General features: G+C 45.3%; 1 protein-coding gene across 2 annotated transcripts in view; it reads left to right on the forward strand.

Annotated features, from left to right (window-relative positions):
* The window catches only part of TNFRSF11A (TNF receptor superfamily member 11a), a 28,170-nt gene extending 19,134 nt beyond the window's left edge, over nucleotides 1-9,036 (forward strand). For both annotated transcript variants that reach the window (XM_039721888.1, XM_039721897.1), the window contains exons 9-10: nucleotides 969-1,800; nucleotides 5,905-9,036. In XM_039721888.1, the coding sequence (XP_039577822.1) occupies nucleotides 969-1,800; nucleotides 5,905-6,287 (1,215 nt within the window). In that variant the 3' untranslated portion in view covers nucleotides 6,288-9,036. The remainder of the gene's footprint in view (nucleotides 1-968; nucleotides 1,801-5,904) is intronic.
* The last annotated feature ends 5,983 nt before the right edge of the window (nucleotides 9,037-15,019 follow it).

The following is a 15,019-nucleotide window of genomic DNA, read 5'->3' on the forward strand; positions in this document are numbered from 1 at the left end:
ACCACCCCTTCTAGGAGCTGTGATGAGCTTCGCTGTTGAAAGACTCCGATTTCATTGCTTAAAAGAAAAACCAAACATACCAAAAAACCCACCTTTCTGAGCAGGCAGTTCCTCTTTTGTCTCATAAGTCTTCATGCAGCCTCCTGTCTTGGCAGCTGCTTCGGTCCTCTGGGACAGAGGAGTGATTCAACAGCAATTAGTGGCTGGCAGCACTTACACTCTCTTTTCTATCCTGGAAGATCTGAACAGATGCTAGAAATTAAAGGTATCAGCTCCCAAACACCCATCTTTAAAGCACAAGTTGTAAAAGCTGAAGAAAACCCCTGAAGTATTTCCCAACCCTTTTTTTGGAGCTGCTACCAAAAATGTAGCTTTACTTTGTCAGTTACTGTGACAACAGGATGTCATGGGCCTTTGCATTTTTTTGTCCTAGCCTTTCAGGTTAATACAGCCTTGCTTGTGTTTTCTTCTAGCTTGTCTCAGAACTTCTGAATCAACTCAGGATCTTTCTTCAGTCATTGCTGATATTAAAAATTCAGCCCCCAGTAAGGCCTCACAGATCAATAGCCCTTCAGACACATGGGAGTGTTTCCAAAACCTAATAAGCACTTTTGTGGGTCTTACTAATGGTCCATAAGGAACAGCAGAATCCAGCAACTCTTCTATGTTTATTAACTCTTCTTGAGTGGCCTTGAAGAAAAAGCTAGGAATAGTTGTCTCACAAGATTGAATGTTATTGCTCCCCAGGCCAGCAGATTCCATTCTCAACACCTGCTGAGCCCAGCATCACCAGTCACAGTTTCACAGCAGAGTAGAATTGCACATCAAGACTCAAATATAGCAGCACTGCTCAACCTCAGCAGCTCCACACAGAGGGAGGACCATGATCCCTTTTCCTTCTTTTGTCTAAAAAATAACTCCATGTTGATCTATTTGTTAAACACATTCTTACTTTCAATTTCTTTCAGGAACCCCCCAGAGATGCACTTGTTACTGTGAACATCACAAATGCTCCTGTCCCCCAGACTGCTGAAGGCACGTGTCTCCTGGTCCCCTCGGGCTCTCCTGTCCCTGGAAAATCATGCTGCACCTCTGGTCACACTCCTTGCAGGAATGAGAGCCCCAGCACAGAGCCTTGTGAGGCAGGAGACTTTTCTGTGGTAACCGAGACTGACGATTACCAATTCCCACCAGTTCCCACAGAAGATGAGTACATGGATAAGGATCTCAATAACACTGATTATTTATCTTTACTAAGTCAGACTGCCAGTAAAGCCGTGTCATCATTTTCAGAACCAATGGAGGCAGGGGAGAACGACAGCTTAAACCAGCTCTTTTCAGGTATTGGGAGCACAGAGGATGTATCAGTCTCTCAAGGTTTTCACCCTCCTTCCAGCACAGATGGGGCACACATTGCCACGGACCAGCTTCTACAGAAATCTTGCCAACATGCCCACAGTTGCCTGAAGGTAACAGGCAACAAAGACACAGATCATTTTGCAACAAACTGTGACTCAGAGAAGATCTGTGTGAGGTGTGGCATTTTGTACAGAGAATCTCCCCAAAAGTGTTACAAACCCTGTTGTGCTGCGGCTGACAGTACCTCCACCTCCCCAGAAACTGGTTCCTGTGCCCAGTGCACCTGTGGTTTGAATTTTGTCTCTGCTGGTCAGAGCACTCTAGCAAACAATCTTGGTATGGAAGATGCACCTTCAGATAGTACCAACGTGAAGTACCAGAACACAAATGGAAGCACTTCAGGGACACACAGAAGCACTTCAGACCTCCCTCCAGCATCTGGTAAGCCCATTAGGCTTCACTCATACACAGTTGTATAGGATTGTTCTCTTTGCTAGATCAGTAGTATTCAGAAGATCTGATTTAGGAGAAGAAAAATTATTCTTTTTTACTTAATTGCCCTGAATCTAGTCTGAAAAAAAGTCTAAAACTGTAAGGCCGGTTGGCTTGTATTGAATTCTACAAGAAGAATGAGTCCAGCATGGAATCATTGTCCCACCCTGATCCAACCAGCAATGCAGAACCCACCTTCTGGCTGTCACTGTAGAGGCCAGGTGGTTCTGTTAGCAGAACACAATATAGGGACCTAGAGGTTGAGCTAGGAAGGATGCATAATGCTCAGGCAGATACTTCTCGTTCACTGGTGTGCACACATATTTTTGCCATTAGATTTATGTCAGTTACATTTATACAGTGGTCAGTGAAACTCCAGCTGGAGCTGTAAGCTGGTGGCCGTGACTGGGTCTGAGATTATCTACAATTTTCTTCTTACGGCTCTTTCTCTTTGTTTTTATTTGCTGGGATATAAGCATTCACATGAAATAGTTTCATACAGACACTGTTTCTCCATACACATATGCTTTGTTCCCTAAACAACTCTAAAACACTGATTACTTTACTAACTGTCTACCAATTTATTAATTGAGTAAATATAGCAAAATTGTCAAATGAAAAGGAAAAAAGCACTGAAGCAAAACCAGCAGAAGGGAAGTTATGTGACTTCTCTGGATGAAACCTTCCTTCCCCAGACTTTTTTCAGTACAAAAGTCTGCAATCTGCCTGTCATATGTTATTAGTCATTTTAGATTATAATCTCATAAAGTTAGATGGTCTATTTTTATTTATATCAGTGCACTGCCAAGCATAATGAGACCTTAGTGTTGAGTGGGACATCCAAGTATTACTGTAATACCCACAGCAGTTGTAAGCTGTTGCCTTTCTTTAAAACCATATTGTGCCTTAAAATTTCTTACAGAGACATTCTTGTCAGTCTGCCAAAGCCCCAAAACAACACACTTGAAGGCCCTTCCTCTCTGAACATGCATTCCCTATGGGAATCTGAAAGTGTGTAGCATTCATCTTCTGAAGAGCAGAAACTTTCTGCTACTTCAGTTTCCTGAAATCTTGATGCAGTTTTACTGTCTGGTCTGTACAAAATGCAACAGGAGTAAAGAGAACACAGATTATCTTTTTTTTTATTGTTGGACTCCTGAGGTACAACTGAAATCCAGGTTATATTTGGTACTGCTTTTCTTTCTAAGTATGACACAAAGAGAAAGAGAAAATATTAAAGAACAATAGACCAAATGGGAGAGCTTGGATATAAGTTCTGTGCTAGCAAGTGCCATCTTAGATCTGCAGCACAACTCTTTATACAGGATTTTAATTGTGTCTGTGCCTTTGGATATGTACATGCTATAGTGCCATCTGGTGAGACCTGAGCACAGATACCGTGTTCCTAATTTGCCAGGTTTTAGGCATGACTACAGGAAGATACTGACAGAGCTGTGGGCAGTATCAGAGCGTGGGTTAGTTGATCTGTGGGTAACCTGCATTGCTGGCAGAGTAGTTTTTCTGCCCACAGAATGGCCATGCCCCCCTGGCAGTGTCTGGTTGCATGAGGACCAGGACAGCCTCACTGAAGCAGCCCAGGCATGCCCAGGCTGCACGTGTGGGTGCATCAGCATCTGTCATTTTGCTAGGCCTTTTGAAATGCCCAGATGGAATAAATGTGCATGTGAAATAACTTTCTGTAAAGCTTTTCAAAGCAACTGGAGCCACCAGGCTTTGCACACAGTTATGCTAAAACAGAATGGTACAAAAAACTGTGGGTGAAAAATGGGAAGAAAAAGAGCATGGTGAATTCCATGAAGTTTTGGTGTTGGTTCACTAACACTCAAAATGACAACAGAACTGGTAAACTCTGTCCCTCCTGTGAAACAATCCTAGAGGACAAAAGGGGACCTCTGGACAGGTGCCCCTTCCAGGGCTCACCACTGGAGATGGAGGTAAGGCTTCAAGGCAGTTCTTCAAAGCTGCTCACAAGTTCTTCTCACAAGCCTGGAGGCAGTCAGAACATGAAGGATAAGTTCAGGCCCACCTCAAATGCTGTGCAGGGCTACAGCATAACACGAGTGCAGGAAAACTTAGCTGACTCATAACTGGGACTGGTTTTGCAAAGCCTTTCACTTCCAGATCCCAAACCAGCCTGGTTTGGCAGTGACAAACAGTTCTCACCACCTAGAGGCCATTAAATGTCTCAGAGAAAATTATTTGCCTGCCTTGTTCCAGTTCTTAGTGGACAATTACCACAAAAATTAATCTGTCTTTGTTATTCATATCAGATAGTTTGAAGAGATCAAAAGACTGAAACACTGCAGAGAACAATGCCTTCACTCTGAATGTCTCCCTTATAATTTTCAGGTTGGAAGCACTTTTCTTGCACAGTGTAGGAAGCTCTTTTGTCAATTTTCCGTGCTTTCAGGCCTTAGATATCCTTTTGTTTCAGCATGGTGTCTTCAGAAAGCACAGAAGGTCTTCCAGCCACATTCAGCTAAACATGTGATAATCTGCCTTTTTTTTCCCCTTCCCACTATCACATATATTTCTAAATTTTTGATCTCGTGCTGAGCACTGGTAACTTTATTCACAGCACCTTTTGCAAGTGACAGGCAATCTGTTTAAACACAAACAGTTATTTTTGTACTGCCATTATGCCCAAGACTTTTATTCATGGCAAGCAGCCACAGTGAATCAAACACAGGGGAAAGAACCAGCAGGGAAAAACTCCCACAGAGAAAACCCTTATGGACATCTCATCTTAATCAACAGCACTTGGGAAGAAGGCAAAGAGCTAGCAATGCAGTGGTTTAGGTGAAATAAATAAGATTGCTTAAGGGAGGCCTATTAGAGAGATGCTCAAGTGCTGCCCAGACTCAGGTCTGAGCAGGCACAGATCCAGACACAGCTGGAGACCGGTGCCCACTGCTGGTGTGCAAACATCACCCATGGCCACTGGAAAAACAGCATTTCTCTGGGCTGGGCTGTGTTTATCTGCAAAGAAAATGGGAATGTCTCAGGTTGAGGAATGTCATAAAGAAAGCACGAAATATCTAAAAGGAGTTGGATCAGTCTGCAAGTAATGATGAAGTGAAGCACAGCAGGAAAAACATTTCTTAGTAAGGGTGTTGACAGGCTAAGAAAATTTTGTTGGTTTCTTCAGTTTATTTCATTTTCAAACTTTAGCAAGCTTGTTAGTTTGGTGTTGGAAGTTTGTTCTCAGTTATTTTCTTTCTGCTCTGCGGAAAGTTTATTAATTCTCAGAGCCTGGTCCTGCTGTCATTTAGGTCAGCAGCCCAGTCCTTGAATAGCAGAAGGATTGCATTTATACTGAAAAATCTCTAACCTCAGGCAGACTGACTGAAACCATAACTCTGTTAAGTTGCTATAATGTAGACTCTGTCTCTTCAATGGCATCAGTCTCTATCCAGCTAAATCTCTGCAGAGGCTAGATGAGTGTAACTTCATGGAGGATCTGGACTATATAAGATAATTGTATGGTTTTTGGACACTGTGTGACTGTGTGATCTGATGTTAAGTCTTTCAGTATTTATTCAGTAAGCCTGCTACCTAACCCAAATGATAAGACTGACTGGGGGTTTATTGCCTCTTTGGTAAACAGTGTGATTTGTGGGACTCTAGGAAAAAATAAATCTTATAGCCAGAAATAATTAGCATCACAATTTCCTCACAAACTGCAGGCAGAGGCAGGTTGGACACTGCTTTGTGCATCGGGCAGCACAGGGGACATGAGATCGTCACCCTCTCTCTGGCTTCCCAGATCACAGCTCAGAGGGAAAATGTTTCCAACCCTTCCAGACAGGCTCCTTGCGTATGACAGACTTTGTCCTGAGAAGACGAAAATGGAAATAATGAAAAGGTCCAGTGGAAGGCATTGATTATAACAGCATCCTCATGTCATGGGGGAAAAAATAATGGAACAAGAACAAAGCCACCACAGCAGATTAAGTTCACTGCACTGTGTCCACCTTGTGAGGGGAAAATATTAATCATGTGTGTCTTCTTTTCTTCCCCATCCTTCCTTAGGAAATGTGACTGGAAACAGTAACTCCACCTTTATTTCAAGTGGACAAGTCATGAATTTCAAGGGAGACATCATTGTTGTCTACCTTAGCCAAAACTCTCAGGAGGGGACAACAGCCTCCTCAGGGCTGAGCGAGGAGAACGTGGGCAGCCCGGTGCAGGAGGAGAACCTGAGCCGCTGCGAGACCTTCGCCGGCAATGCCCAGCACTACAAGGAGAAGTGTGCGGAGCTGCAGGGCGCCCGCCCGGCCCCGGGCAGCGGGGGGCCACGGTGGCCTGGTGCAGCCCTGGCCCAGGAGTGGGGCCCGTCCTGCGCTGGACAAGCCTCCCAGCCCGTGCAGGAGGAAGGGAAGCTGGGACACTTCTCGGAGAAGGTGTTGAACTGAGGGGACACGGTGTCCTTGCTGCGGGCCAGGGCACCGGCACACAGCCCCCGACAGGGTGTGGGGCTGCTGCTGTGCTGCCAGAATCCTGGGTGTCACGACAGACTGGGAGGCTGTTGCTGCCCCTGGTGTCTCCGAGGAAATTTTACAGCTGGAAGGACCCTCATGGCACGTGTTGGTGGCTGTGGTGGTGCTCTGGGTGGAGGTGGCTGATGATGACAGGCACATGCGTGAAGCTGGGCACGCTGCCCCTGCTGCAGAAGCAGCAGCAGGGCTTTCTCCTCTCCCCTACAGGGAGATGGGCTCCCTGCCTGCCCCCATTCCCTGCCACCACTCCCTGGCAAGTGGCAAAAGGGAGCTGAGATCCATCGACCTGGGGACTCTGTGAGGAGGAGAGCACTGCTGGCCAGGTGGGCAGGATGCTCCTGGAGAGGGGACGGTGTGGCCAAGGACTGGACTCATGGGGGCCCCTGAGCTCTGCCTCTGGGTTTCTTTTTTGCAACTAAGCTGTACCCATTTTGCTGGGTCTTGGAGGTGGAAGGAAGCCATGGTGCTGCTGCAGCCTTTGCCTCCCTCTGGTGATGTGGCATCTTTCCCCAAGGAAGCAGACACTCCAGTCCCAAATCGGCACCAGAGCCAAGGTCCTGGGCTGCCCCTTATTGACTTATGGGTATAAATAGGTGTGTGTAATGCTGCCACAAGCAGATGATAACATGCAAAATACAGCTGATATGCCTTAAAAGCATATCAGATTAATCTCAAGCAAAGAGCATTTATAGTGACCCTGGTTCACCTCTGCCTTATTGCACCTCTCCAGAGGAGTACAAACCTCTGGAGATGAGAGTGATGTGTGCCTGGTACAGTGCTGCAGGAATAACATCACTATAGTTTAAGACAAAGAGCTGCTAGCAGAAAGAGAGAAAGGAAAAAGGGTCTGTGATCAGCTGTGGGTATTTCCAGGAGTTACAGGAGAGGGAAGGATTACCTAAACATGAGGAATTTGGTCAAGGTCAAACACTCGTTCTTTTATCTGCCCAAACAATTTTGTCATTCCCTTTGCTATTTTTATTAATAGGCAAAGATTTACTTAGGTAGCATGAAGCTATTTCCAGAAGTTGGCCTGTGTGAGCTGAAGTCAGAGTGTAGCCTGTGTCACACTGACAGCTTATGAGCAATGGGACTAAAGGTTTGGCATTAAAGAATAATAGTAGTTGTATTTAGAAGGGAATCTTGGCTATTCAGCTGGCTTTGGTTCATGTCCAATATCCTGCAGCCTTCTCCAGCAGCCACTGAGGAGAGAAAGATGAAGGGAGCAAAGTCTCAAGGAACTCCCAAAGAAAAAGATAACATTTTTAATGATTTCCTGACAAGGGATAATTTTCTGACATTCTCCTGGAGGTGTAAGTGCTGCAGGCATCTATCTGCAGCCTTCAGGAGGGAAAGTGCTTTGTTTCCTGCCAGACAGCAAAGGCATCTCTTACCTAGTGTAGCTTTGTCTTCCCTGTTGGAGAAGGTCTCTGGTGGAAGGGCTTCTTCCCAGGAATGTTTCAAAGCTGAGGGGTTCACTGCATAGCTGCTATTTGCAGTAGTACTGCTCTGTGGGGAAAGAGTATCTATAAAGCTGACAAGGTGATCACTGTGTCACAAAGAGCTTCTCATGCATAAAACAAAAGGATGGGCTTAGCCACCTTCACCTCTCAGGAGAATAATTCTGCATTGTTTATATATCTGGGATGTAAAGTTCAGTACAAATGTGCAAGACTCTCTCTTGGGTGACTGGCAAAAAGGGCAAATGAACAGCCAGTCTCACTTCCACTCTATGTGGCCTTCGAAAAACTAGATCACCGTAGCCTAGACTCAGACAAGCAGGTAGAGTGTCCCTTCAGTGATGGCCCAAGCTACCTCTGCCTCTCTGAAGATGTGTAACTGAGGCTCTCTTGTCTGTGGGATTCTTTTGTCTTTCTTGCTGGATCTTTTACAACCTCTTTCTAGTCTCTTCTGGAGTAGTTCTGTATCCCCTTGGCACTGGTATAATAGGGACAAGGAAGCAGAACCACCATCACCTTCAGGAAAGGTGATAGAGATATTTTCCCACTTCATCTTAATTTTTTCAGTTGCTTTTTTCTGGAAAGCATTCTGCAAGACATCAGTCCTGCTGGAAAGCATCCAACCAGCCCCATTTACAGGGCAGGCAGGACTGAATTCTTGCCCTCATCTCTGGGTAAATAATCCAGGTCTGTCTTTTTTTCCTTCTGCAGCTTCTTTCTTCCCTTGGTTTGTAAATGCCACCAGAGAGCAGCCTCAAATCCTAGTTTGAAGGGAGATAATGGGAATTTATTGTGTGTCCTCAATGAGGACACATTTTTCACTTGTTGAATTTCAGGTTCCTACTGAGCAAGGCTTGAAATTAGGATCATCAGCAAGCATGAATAAATTATTCCCATATGGGAAACATGATGCACCAACAGACCCAGTTCTTTTTCTTTCTCCAGAGTCTATTCCAAAGTGAAAAAAGCAGTGTCACAGCCATTAGCATGCTGCATGTTCCCTGGGTCTCTGCCTGGCTCCTCAGACCAGGATCCCAAAGGGACTTCTTTTTCTTCATGATTTCATTTGTCATCAGCTTGGAGCTGGGAGTGGTTTTTAGCATCTGTTTGTACAACAGGGACCTGTGCATTGGGCACTAATTTGGAGGCTTCTGGCTGCTATTGTAATACACATAATTAATGATAATAAAAATCTGAAATACCTATTTGAGAAAAGGTGAAGGTTTTATTTGAATAAAGAGGGAAAATGAAATACATTATTATATGCCTCTGCCTGTTTAAAGAAAAAGAAAAAAGAGCAAAATGTGAGCATAATCACATTCCTAGTTAGGCTTTTGTAACATTTTCTGTATGTTGAATTGTTTTAATAAGAAGTGCTTACCTTCCACAATGTGTTCTGCAGTGCATATTCTGCACTGAGCCTGATAGGTGCTCTCATAGGCCTGGTGTGGTAATGCTTTATTGCTGAGAACTAGGCACTGCTTCCAGCTCATTCCTGAAGTTTCCTCCTGCAGACCATGAATTTTTACAAGTATTTTAGTTTGAGGAGTCGCATAAATTATCCTTGGTGAATATACTAGGTGTTCTAGAAAGTCAGCCACTTTCAGACCTAGAAGGACAGGAGTAATTCTGCATATAGCCATGGGAAAGCAAGGACACTGGAGCAGCCCTGCTTATTCCCACGGAACACAATATGGCATTGAAGATCAATGTAGACAGCAATGGCTGTTAATCTATGTACTTTCCTACATGTTCACACAGAGACTGGAAGTGACTCTGCAAGGCTCTGGGAGTAGTGCCACTAAAATGTCATTTCTGCTTGTCCATTCAGGTTTCCTCCTTTTTATCAGGTTGATGGTATCTGAGCAATTACACCCCTGTGTCTATCATAAAACAGAACGCTGCTGAAAGATGTCTTTGTGCTTATCAGGTATTTAATAGCACTCTCATTTTATCAGATACCTACATGCACATTAGGCAGCAGTACCCCTATAAAAATAATCTACCGTGACTGAAGAATTCACTTCTGCAGCACCTTGGCAGACCCCAACATATACCCCTGGTTCCCACTGCTGTCACTTTGATAGTGTGGTTGCTTGGTTTTATCTTCTGCCAAGCATCCAAGTTGGTTGTGGCCTCCAAGATGATTGTGTTGTCTCTGCAGCAAGCGTTGCTCCGGTCTTGCCTTCAGGCCCTCCAGCTGACTTGTCACATCTGTTGTGTTGTAAAATGTGAGCATTCATAAGCATGAACTTTGTGGAAAAATGCTTTATTACAGTTCTCTCTGGCTTTTGAACAAGGCAATGACCGCATAACATTAAAGAACGCTGTTGCGGTAGGTGACGATGCCAGAGTGTCCAGTCGGATGTGTTTTAACACTGCTTTTTTATTTCTTCTTCTTCTGGCTAGTTGGTTTATGGTTTCTTTGTTTTGGCTGAGGATTACCACAGCTCTTCTGGTTCATTTCTTAGCCTGCCTCACCACTTGGTCAATTCTTGGGTGTTGCACCAGTTTTTACTTGCATCAAAGTTGACAGCTCTGTTCCATCATGTTTCTATTGGTGGTCTCACATTTCTATACAATATATGCAGATGGCCATACATGACATTGCTCCTATTTCAGCTTCACAGGAAACTGTTGGAAGGGTTGCCAAAGAGAGCAAAAGAGCTCAGGAGTGATTGAGACCACCTGTACAAGTGGGACCCACACAAGTCAATGGGACTTGACAGAATGCATCCAAAGCTTCTGGGAGGGCTTGCCAACATCATTGCAGAGGCACACTGCAACATCTTTGGCAGGTAGTGGAGTCTGAGGGAAGTCTCAGCTGACTGGAAAAGGGCAAATATTACACCCATCTACAAAAACAGAAAAAAAAAAAGATTTGGGAAATTACAGATGAGTCAACCTCACTTGAGTACCTTGAAAAATTATGGAGTAGGCTCTCCTAGAAGCTATTTCTGGGCATGAAAAAGAAGAAGGCAACTGGGAGAAGCCAACACATACCTTAGCTAACTCAGCCTTTTCCCACTGTCAGCAGTTTGTTATTTGCTTCCTCATTGATTCCATAGAGACTTGGAACCATCACCTTCCTCAAGAAGATCTAGGCAAAGAAGGCATAAAGAAAATCTTCAGTTCTCCCTCTGTCATTTGTAATTAACTGGCCAACCCCACTCAACAGTTGACCTACCTATTCCTTGTCCTGCTTGCTAACACACAATTCAGGATGTTAGTATTTTCTTGCTATTCATGACATCTTTTGCCAGCTCATGCTAGGGCTGGACTTTAACCTTTCCCTCTTCATCTCTGCGTGCCTGAGTGATATTTCTATATTCTGCTTTGGAAGCCTGTTCCTGTTTTCCATCACTTTCATGTTCCTTTTTTTTGCATCTGAACTCTTTCAGTATCTCACTGTTTAACCAGGCTGGTTTCTTGCTGTGCCTGCTTAGGTGGGTGGACTGCTCTTGTGCATGGAGAATGCTGTCTGAAAGTCTCCCAATGCTACTGAACACCTTTGGCTTTCAAGGCAGACTTCAGGGATACCTCCTGACAGCTCCCTGAGCAAAATGAACTCTGCTCTTTTGCAGGTCTGGGGCTTTACTCTGCTACTCACCTTCTTCACATTCCTTAGGATAATCTTACCAGTGCAGCCAAGGCTGCCAGTGCCAGTCTTCAATTGTTTGAAAAAGTTTTTATCTGTTCCCACATCAGGAAACAGATTCCCTAGCAGACACCTACCATAAGCACTTCCTTGATGATGACTCCTCTGATTTTGACCCAAAGACACCCAGCTGATCTGTCCTCTTGCCTATGTCTCAAATCACTCTTTTACGTAGAGTATAATCACTCCTCCTCTTCCACCTTTTCTATTTTCCCTCAAAAACTTGGAAGCACTTGCTTTTTTTTTCCTAATAGAGCTATTTCCTTAGCTGGTTTCTAAAATGTTAGAAAAACCTCTCACCAAGTTCCGTACTGTTATGCCTTTTTCTGGTTATAGGTAATAAACTTAATCTCATGCCTGGGAATGGGCCTTCAAATTTCCCACCTGTAAGAAGGGGAGGATGAGAGGCAAGGGCTGGAGCAGGGGCTGAAAGATGTGTTCCCTCTTCCCACCGCCCTGTAGAAATTGGGGAGAAGACGGCAACTTGCTGCTGCTGGAAATGGCAGCGTGGCCAGCAGCATCCTGAAGGCTTTGTCATTCCTGGTGTCCAGTACCAGGTATTATCCCATGAGACCTCAGTCTCCTCTGTCCTGCAAGGGAGGAAGCAGCTGGCAACCCATCCAGGGTTTCCACCAGACGAAATCAGGCCTGTGTGTGTATTTCTCAAATAAAATCAGTGCATACAAAATGAACTGAAATTCGCCATAAGCAGCACATGAGGACAAACCATTTCAAATGCAGAAACCTCTGCATCAATAGGCTGTTCCTATTGATCGTCATTGTATTACAATGGAAGGCTATTTATACAAAGTCTCAATTATTTGAAGCACCTCAAATGAGAATCTAGAAGGTGTTTTTTAGCATGCAGGCCTGCCATTGCAGTTCTCAATTGCATATCCTTAGGAAGCAGCTTACTTTATTCTCTCTGGTTTTGTTCAGCTCTAACATTAATTTATCTCACTTTTAGTGTTGTAGGCACCACTCAAGCACAAAAGTTCTTGCTCCCTGTGGGAAATACAAAACAGTTTCCCCAGGGGACATTTCCCTTTTGCATCATTTCAGTTTCTTGTGGGTTTTTTTGCAAGCTTAGCTGGTCATAAATGAGCCAGACAACAGATGGTAGAGCTCATGCTATAACACAGAAAATTTTAATTTAACAGAGGTTTCCACTTAAAAATGCAGCTGCCCATTGGTTCATGGCCAAATTTTCTTTTGAGAACACACTTTGAATGTATTGGAGAATGAGATGGATGCAAGTAGCTCTAATGATTGTCTCAGCAGGCTGCTCATAAATGTTTCCTGCAACCCCTGTTCTTTTCATCCACACCCCATAGATCCAACCTGTCTGCTGGATGAGCCACACTTCAGGTATACATTAGAAACCTGTCCAGTTCATTGTCTTACACTTACACAAAACAATCCTTGCCAGGATTTTATTCCCTTTGTCTGAAGGGATGCTCCAAATATGACAGAGGCATAAATAATAAATCCATTTAAATGCTTGGGTTTTCTCAGTCAGGCTGGCCTGCTGTATTTAAATATTGATACCCTTTGGGTCTGTTCTCTTCAAAGTCATGTTCTTTGACAGGTCCCGTTTGGGTCCACCGCACTACACTTCTGTCTGCTCTGTAGGAATTGCTACAGCTGGTGGTTTGTTGATGAAAAATACTAGAAATCAGTTGAGTAGGTTTTTTTTTTAATTAATTAGGAGGAGATGGAAAAACACATTGAAGAATTATGTCCAATTAATAATTTTTTTAAGTCTTATAAAACTTGTTTCCTTTTGGATCTTCATGTTCTGGTTACTTTGACAGTAACAGCTCTTCCCTGCCAGCATTTTTTCCCCTTGCAGGATAACTGTGTGTTGCTGAGGATGGCTGAGGGGCAGGATTGCTCTAAATTAAAGATGGACTCTATTTCTAAGTGAAATATCTCACATGGTTCCTTTACTGGATGAATGGACACAAAGAGCTTTGCCCTGCTTTACTGTGACCAGAATATGCCTGCTGCAGGGACTGCAGAGCTGTTGACATGATTCCCTTGGAGTTCATGCAGATACACTAAACAAACCCAATCACAGCCACAACTTCTTTAGCTTTCATGTGAATAACATCAGCTGACTGTGTTTCAAAGAGCAAAGATATGCCTGGGTTTGGGTGTTTTATGTTTTCTTGGGTTTTTTTCCCTTCCCTCTAGTTTTCTTTCCCTGTCCTAAGCTTATCATTCCTTTTTCGGTGTAAATACAAAGGTCACGGTTTCAGTACGGTGGGTGACTCATTCTCATGTTTGAGCAATGTGATCAAAATGGAAACTTAGAACTCCGGCTGTGGTGTGTGTCCCATGCCACCAGCCTGCACGAAGCATGCCTTTGTGGATGCTGGCTCTCCTGGAGGGAGCCGGTGTCAGGTGTGTGATAACTTGAGTGCGAGATCGGAGCAAATGCTTTTAACCTGACAGCGCTGTGTATGTTAAAATAAGGCAGATCGCTTTTTGCTGTCGGGGAGGTGCATGCGACACCTTTAGCAGCCGTGGGCATGTGTGTGTGTGTGTGTCTGTCTGTCTGTCTGTCTGTCTCTGTGTTCTAATCTGTGTATGTGTGTCTGTCTGTCTGTGTGTCGGCCTGCGCCCGGCGCTGTGTGCCGTGCCGTGCCGTGCCGTGCCGTGCCGTGCCGTCCGCGCGTTGGCGCTGCCGTGAGGGAGCCCCCCCGCATTGCTGCCGGTCACGTGACGCGCGTAGCCGCGCACGTGACCTGTGGGCGGCGCATGCGCGGTGCGGCGGGGGCGGTGCAGGCGGGCGGCGCTGAGGGCGGAGGCGGCGGCGGCCGGAGCGGGGCCGAGGGGGAGGCGCGGTTCTCCGCCAGCCCCTCTGCCAGAGGCTGCTGTTTCCCCCGGGCACGGCTTCTCCCAGCAGCCAGGAAGGAGAGCTTGCTTGCTGTCCGGCCAGCGAAGCGAGGCGCAGCCAGCGGAGCCCGGCCGGCAGCCCTGAGCTCCTGGCAGGCCATCCCTGCCCGCGGTGCCCTCAGCAGCCCTCGCCTGGCCGGGCCTCACCCCGGGCAGCGCTTTGCCTGCAGCTGTATGACACCGCAGAGCCTCAGGGCCAGAGGGGTCCTGAAGAGCCAGCCTGAAAGGAGACACCGCTGGACATAAAATACCATATATACCCTTAAAGTCATAGAACCAGAGAACAGCCCTTAGAGGTCATTTAGTTTCAGCCCCCCTGCCATGGACAAGGACACCTTCCTCTAGACCAGGTTGCTCAGAGGCTCGTCCAACCTGGCCTGGGACACTTCCACGGGGCATCCACAATTTTTCTAAGACCTGTTCCAGTGTCTTACCACCCTCACTGTGAAGAATTGTTTCCTAATATTTAACCTAAACCTAGGTTAAATATTAGGAAACATTTAAAGTCTCTGTTTAAATCCGTTCTCCCTTATCCTGGCACTACATGCTCTTGTAAAATGTCCTTCTCCATCTTGTAAGCACCCTTAGATACTGGAAGGCCACAACCCCAAAGTCTTCTCTTCTCCAGG

This window comes from Passer montanus, unplaced genomic scaffold, assembly GCF_014805655.1.
Source record: "Passer montanus isolate IOZ18808 unplaced genomic scaffold, ASM1480565v1 scaffold107, whole genome shotgun sequence".
Taxonomy (NCBI): domain Eukaryota; kingdom Metazoa; phylum Chordata; class Aves; order Passeriformes; family Passeridae; genus Passer; species Passer montanus.